Below are 7,500 nucleotides of genomic sequence, written 5' to 3' on the forward strand. Positions count from 1 at the left end.
AAGGCCGATGTACCTGAACTGGAAGGAACCGCAGCAGACGGGAGACATGCCGATTTGGCTGCCGCCAGCGTGGCTACAATTTTGTCCAGATCCGGACCAAATAGGACTTCTCCATTAAAAGGCAACGCTTCCAAGCCCTTCTTGGAATCAGCATCCGCCTTCCAAGATCGCAACCATAAGGTGCGACGAGCAGCTACAGTTGCTGAAGAAATCCGAGAAGTCAGAGTACTGATATCCAAGGCCGCTTCATTGATATAAGTGGCCGAATCCCGGAGATTGGCTATCAATTCGGTCTGTTCAGCCGAACAGACGGAATCCAAAGACGCCTCCAAACTATCAGCCAAGCGCTCCATATCTCTGGCTACCCAACAAATGGCCATAGCCGGCCTGGCTGCCCCCCCCCGCAAGGGAATAAACGGACTTTAGGCAGATCTCCACCTTACGGTCCGTAGCATCCTTCAAGGAGGACATGGAGGGCATGGGCAATGTGGCACTTCGGACTAGGCATGTCACATGAGAATCAACCTGTGAAGGGGATTCCCACTTAGAAAAATAATTGTCCGCAAACGGATAAGCCACCGCCAAGCGTCTCTGAGGCGGATACCATTTGCCAGGGTGTTTCCACGCCTCCTCTAAATGGTCTACTAACTGACCCGAAAGAGGAAACACTGTGGCGTCACCCTTAATATCCTTAAAAAAGGCATATTTTGACTTGGACACCGGAGGATCATCATCCTCAATCACTAAAGCTGTGCGGACTGCCAGAACAAGTCCAGGAATATAAACCTTGAACGGAGAGGTTCTTGGTCAGAAAGATCCAGAATCTCCCCATCATCGGACGTCACGTCGTCATCCTCATAAGAAGCGGACAGAGACGCCACCGGCTGCTTATGTGGCCTCAACACAGACTCCCCTTGTAACACGTCCGACAAATGCTGTACAGAACTTGTCAGTGAATTAACCCACGCAGGCTCCTGAGAGACCCGAGAAGACTGTGGGGTACCATTAATTCTCTCTGGAAACCCTGCATGGGTGACGACACCACTGACTGCTGGGACAATCCCATCTGTGGGAACGCAGGCTGCGGAGCTAACTGGCCCACGAGGGTTGTAAGCGCTTTGGCGAAACAAGCCCAGGGCGGCTCCTGTACCGGAGCAGTGACAGTAATTGGCTGTGCCAATAAATAACACTGTCGACATAGCCCCTCCGTGTTACCCTCCCCCTCCGCTATTGGTACCTTGCATGTAGTACAAATAAGCTGGAGAGGAAAGTCACTCTCAGACATTATGGTAAGTATGTGACCCCTCTCACTGATACTTGTTAGTATAGTGTGAGAACCACCCTGCAATCAGCGCACCGCAAGAGCTTTAGCAGAAGAGCAGGGACAGTGAAATGCCTGACAGTAGAAAGTGAAAGTACAGGCAGCAGACGCTAGCAGTCACATACAATGCAAAGAAATCAATTCCTGCACTATCAGCGCTGATCCTCAACTACGCAGACAGAGCCTAGTAGGACACAGCGCTGCATACACAGACCTGTAACCAACAGAGGAGAGGTATGCCGGGGGACCCAGACCGCGATGCCACCGATCTTCAGCGTCCAGCAGCGCTCATCATGCTTTGCAAAAGATGGCCACCGAAAGAGCAGAGAGGAGGCCGGCCTGGGGGAGGAGTGCTGCCACAGGGCCAGTCAGCAGATGCAGAGAGGGCTGTGTGCAGCGGGGGAGGCGCCGGCTGTGTACAGGGAAGGCGCACTCCCCTGGCATGCAATTAACCCCTGGGACATCGCAGCGCTACCGCTCAGCCGCGGTCCGCTGTCCCAGGGTGGTAGTGGAAGCGCAGGTTAGTTACCTGGCTCCACGCTGCAGCCAGTCCCCAGGGAGGCCCCTGCCTGGGGACTCTGGACCATGTGTTCAGCGGGGACCCACCGCGGGACCCTGCTGTCCCCTTGAATCCGGCCATGGTCCCAATCATCTGGGGTCACCGCTAGCTGTGACCCCAGATGCTTACCAGCATCTCCGGATCAGTACCGGCGTTCTGGTACCGGCGGGGGTGTAGGGAAGACAGCATGGACGTCAGCATTGACTGTCCATGCTGTACTTCCAGATGAGCAGCCACAGCTGCTTGCGAAGAAACTTCAGGGGCTAACCTTAGCCCCCCTCTAAACAGGTGCATCAGACTCCGAGCCGGGCACCAACGAAACTGAGATGCCTTGGCTCGGGGGCGGGGTATAGGAGGGGGACCCTAGTGCATCCTGGGAGGCTGAAAACTTTAACTCTAGGGTGCCCGATGCCTGACCTCATCACCTATACCCCCAAGGTATCCTGTGGATACTCTATGGACCCTGATGTAGAAATATATATAATCTGTAGTCACCTGTTTGGATGGTTAGGAATAATAGTTACTTTCTTCCTTGCTTGGGATAGGTACAGTGCAAATATATCAGCAATTCATTATGAGTGATGACCGTATATAATAAGTCTGCTGGTCATATAATGACTTGGGTCCTAATTCAGAGTTGGGAATAGAATACAGCAAGTAGCTGTGCATCTTGGTAACACCAAGCTGCACTGCAGGTGGGGCAGATGTAAAATGTGCAGAAATTTACATTTAGGAGGGAGGTGTCCAAACGGACATCTAAAAATTGCAGTGTAAAAAATAAGCTGTCCTGGGCTACAGGGAAAAGCAGCCAGTATTTACCCTGCATGCAAAAATAGCTAATGTATTTGTAACCCTTGCAGTGCAACATGGTTTGTCCAGGTGCACAGTTACTTGCTCTGTCTTACTCTGGGCTGGATTCAGAGATGGACGGAACTGCACAAGCGGCTGTGCAATTCTATCCATTTTAATGCAAGTGAAGAAAGAAGTGTCAGACACCTCCTTGCTACATTTGTGAGCACCATCGCAACTGATGGTGCTCGCAATAGCACTTCAGAGGCCAGGAGTCTGCGTCTGCTGACGCAGACCCTGGCCTCGTACCTCCCGGAAAACATGGGCGACGCACCTGTTTCCGGGAACGGAAAGTAGCCACTCCCCCGCCCGCAACCCCACAGGAGGGTCTGCGAGCGTAATCGAAGGGCTCATTCTGCACGTGCGCAGAACAGGTTCTATGCAGATGCAGACCCCTAACCAACGGAGATGTACATTCATCATCGGATGAACGTACTGTATATTTCTGAATCAAGCCCTTTATTTCAAAATTCAGACAGACAAAACAGAGCAGCTATTATATAGCTTGTACAATTAAAAAAGTTTTTAGAACCAGCAGCCTTGCATCAAAGTATTTCTGAAATATGTACCTAAGAGAATATTTACTAAAGGTCGATTGTAATCAACATCGATTCTATGTTTCTGGGGCTAAATCACAAATTTACTAACAGACAATTTTTTATTTGGTTAGTATTAGTAAATGAATGATGTAGCCTAAAAAACATAGCATCGATGTTTATAGATTTTAAATCAACCTTTAGTAAATTCACCACTTTAGAGTGGTAGGACCTTTACATTTGCTTTCTTAGGAAAATTTACCACAGGTCTGTGCCACAGACACATTAATGTAATATTTGATGTAATGAAAGGATAACCAATTTGTTAACCTACTGAATAACAACAATTTTAATTTGAGGTTCACCATCTAGTGTTGGGATTTTTAGACATATACTGTACATATATATTTTTTCTATTTAGATTACGGCAAAATCGGATTCTTATTTGATATTCCATATTTTTACATCACCTATATATTTCACTAGATATTACTACATAGTAATGTACACTTTTGCAACAAGATAATAAATGTACAATCCCAGCACTAATACAGTTAATTATCTTAATTAGATATTACCATATCTGGGAGCCAACAGGCTTCACTCACTTGACACACTTTGATTTAGAAGAAAGGGGTATTCCACTAATGCCCTGAAGCAAGCCTACCATATTGTAGCATTGATAATATGGCTACAGAGACAGTTTATACCTTTGAAAAGTGCTCAGAACTGAAAATGGTTACTGAAGTGCATTTTTGGCAAACTGTATGGTTTTTAGTCTTTTGATAGGCGGTTTACAAACATGGGGGCAGATTCAATTCAGCGCGATGTTGAACAGCCCCGGGAATGGAGTTCCTGGACCTATGCATTGACCGCGCTATTTGGCAGAATACAGGATTTCTGCTCACAACCTCCTGAGGTGCAATCATAAATCAGACTTAAGTGCCAGCCGTGATGCTGTTTTCCGGCTTAGCGCAGCGCTAACAGCCACTTTAGTTGGAGAATGCCGGTTACCGTGACTAATCACCCAGCTTAAGGCGCAGTAACAGGCATTCTCTAACTTAAGTGGTTCTAGCAGGACTTAACAGTACGGTCAATTGAATTGTTCCAGGAACTCATTCCTGGGACTATTCAGCATCGTGCTGAATTGAATCGCCACCATAGTATTTACTATAGGCCATAATACACATCAATCTGATACTGAATGAAATATATGAGAGAGAGAGTGTGTGAGTGAGTGAGAGACACAGATAACAGATATATAAAACCATCCGTTGCAGATTTATTTTACTATATATGGTCAAATGCAATGAAGTAATAGCTAATGAATGGTTTAAATGTAGATATAGTCAGCATGACAGGTGAAAACAGTGCTTCCTTCTTTATACATCACCATTTAAGTGTAATGCCCAATAATATATACCATTTACCAAGGTGGCCTTTATACCATTCCTTTTCTCTAGAGTACGGTTATGAACCATAAAAGCATTCCTTGATGAATAGCCCATCTTTCTCTATTGTAATCTATTTCACTGGAGACAGTGACAGATTTTACCTAGGGCTGCAGCCCCAAACCCCCCCCCCCCCCCTCTGCCATTCACACACAGGACGCCCCAGGGGGAAGTGTCTCCTCCCCATGGGAATGCCAGTCCGGGCTGCGATTAGAAGAAAGCAGCTGCCAGTGGAAGCCACTGCTTTGCCTTTCGGGCAGCCCTACATGGCTTCTCGGGGCTGCAGTGAATGCATCCCCCAGAAGCCGGTGTCATGTGCATGTGCGGCACCACTGCTGCTCATGCGCCGGTCCTGGCGCTTGCCAGATCTATTGCGCAGGCGCCGGGACCTGGTCGGCCATGGTTAGACCAGCAACAACCCCCCTCAGGTAAGAGGGAGGGAGCCACTGCTGGTCTTATGTCTAATGCAAAAGGCCAATTAGCACTTCAGACCACAGGACCGGATTCAGACCCGCTCGCAAGCACTTGAGCGCTCGCGAGCGGATCGATGGTGTGCTCTGCTCCATGGCTCACTACAAAAGGGGCGGCTGTCGATGTTGATCGACAGCTCGCCCCGTTTTGTAGGCGTGGCAGGGGGGTGGCTTCACAAACGGAGGCGTTCCCAAGCTGGTGATGTCAGTGGGAGAGCTTCCGGCTCTATTAGAGCCAGAAGCTCTCTGGGGCTTACGGCCAGGAGACCCTACCACAAGGGTCTCGTCGCAAGCCCGATGGTCGCGATGGTCTCGACCATCGCGACCATCATCCTGGCCGCTCGCAATAGCTGTGGGTGGTCACCCACAGCTATGCGAGCGGCCAGGAGGCCGCACAAAAAAAGAAAGAAAAATAAAAAACGCCCAGATTCAGAGCAAGCGCTCTTTCATAGCATACGTGTCTGAATAAGGGCCACAGTCCCTATACTTCTCAATGGGGACTGTGGTCTAACATATGTACCAAGCTCCAAAAAGGCATTGTGGGTTAACTCCACCTTCAGGTGAAATAATGATCCACGTGGCGATATAAATATTCCTTTAATATATTTAGGTGAATACCACTACTTAATTGTGACAACATAAAACAAAACTAAAAGCAATCACACAGCTACTCTTTACAATTGCCTTTTCAATTCTTCAATAAGCCTATTAGTAGCAACAGCCACAGAAAAAGATCTAAGAACATACAGCAATGCAATGTTCAGGCTTTAGTGTTTACAAGGCAACAACAAGAGCTATTTAAATACATGTCTTTTCAGTTTTGAGTTTGTTTAAGCATATGCAATACATATATATTATATATGTCAAACGCATATTGCATAGTCAAAGCTGCGGCATATAATTCATAACAGTGGAAAGCAGCAGCGTCTGCCATTGATGGTTTAACTTCTATTGATGACACAGGTGCAGATATACTGTTGCATTACAGAGCATTTATGATGTGTGGGCTAGTGCTCCAGCACCCTGACCAAAACCAAAGCCTTTTGGACCAAAGTTCTTTGCGTAACATGCTGGGGAAGGAAAAAAAAAAAAAAAGAGAGAGAAACTTTAAAATACAATAAAAACGTTAACAAAAAATAAAAACACACAAAGTATAAAAGAAAACCTGTAAAACAATTGACCTAGCACATAAAGTATACAGACGAATATAAAGGAAACAGGGGGGGAAAAAAAATAAAAAATTAAAAAAGTGTAGCTCATAAAAAAAAAAAAAAAAAAATTGATCCTAACCGGTTGATTGTGGAAGTGGCAAAGTGAATTACATCTGAGAGATGGCAATCACCATGGCCAGTTATTAATAAGAGGCAACTAAGTGCCTGATTCAGCTTTGGAAATAGAGAGATATCTCTCTCAACTGATCATCTTGGTGAAACCATGTTGCACAGCAGGTGGGGCAGATTTAAAATGTGCAGAGATTTAGACTGACATCTATATTGTAGAGTAATAATAAAGCTGTGCAGTATTTCTGGGCTACATGTAAAAGCAGCCAGAATTCCCTACATGCAAAAAAAAAAAATATATAATATATATATATATATATATATATACTTACACCCCTTGCATTGCAACATGGTTTGTCCAGGTACACAGTTAAGTGCTATTTCTCACCGTTTTTTTCGGGTAACCTCCCGCACACCCGGCAGTGTAGGCAATTCTCCCGCATCCTGCCCACTTCCTAGTGAAGTGGGCAGAATCTTACCTACAATCCGCGGTCCGTCGTTAGGGGGCGGGGCTTAATGACAATTCTAGTATAATCACGTCATTTGGCCCCGCCACTATTAATATATGTGCAATTTGCGGGTGTTTTGCCGTGAGGGGCGGGGCCTAATGACGTGAATGGCTCGACCCCGCCCACATCACTGCTGCCTCTCCCCAGGCTTCTCCCGGGGAGCGCAAATTAATAGTAGGCAAGTATGCTCTATTCCCAACTCTGAATCAGGCCCTAAGAGCTGTCTGATTTTCAGGTTATTGGTCTTATTACTACTGGAGAAACAATACTCTATTGGCTTCCTGAATAGATTTAAACTGCACACTTAAGACTACTAAGGTATCAATGTCAGGCTTTTTAACAACATGTTGCTATAGAACCCATAGTAAACATACAGCATAAAACATCAGCTTCAATTTATTAAGCTAGCCTCTTCAGCACAACACTTAACGCCAGCTTTTCTCGGTTTCTATCAATGACCATCACAACAGTTTCCTGCTATGGAAAAACAAAACACAGCAAAGGGCTATCTCACTGCATGGGCAA

The 7,500-nt window shown here is 46.3% G+C and overlaps 1 protein-coding gene across 1 annotated transcript in view; it reads right to left on the reverse strand.

Annotated features, from left to right (window-relative positions):
- Positions 1-5,766: 5,766 nt before the first annotated feature.
- LOC148431179 (cysteine and glycine-rich protein 1) overlaps positions 5,767-7,500 on the reverse strand; it is a 24,122-nt gene continuing 22,388 nt past the window's right edge. The window contains exon 6 of the mRNA XM_088466238.1: positions 5,767-6,256. Coding sequence (XP_088322364.1) covers positions 6,180-6,256 — 77 coding nt within the window. The 3' untranslated portion in view covers positions 5,767-6,179. The remainder of the gene's footprint in view (positions 6,257-7,500) is intronic.

Source organism: Taudactylus pleione, unplaced genomic scaffold (assembly GCF_031769625.1).
Source record: "Taudactylus pleione unplaced genomic scaffold, aTauple2 ptg002708l, whole genome shotgun sequence".
NCBI lineage: Eukaryota > Metazoa > Chordata > Amphibia > Anura > Myobatrachidae > Taudactylus > Taudactylus pleione.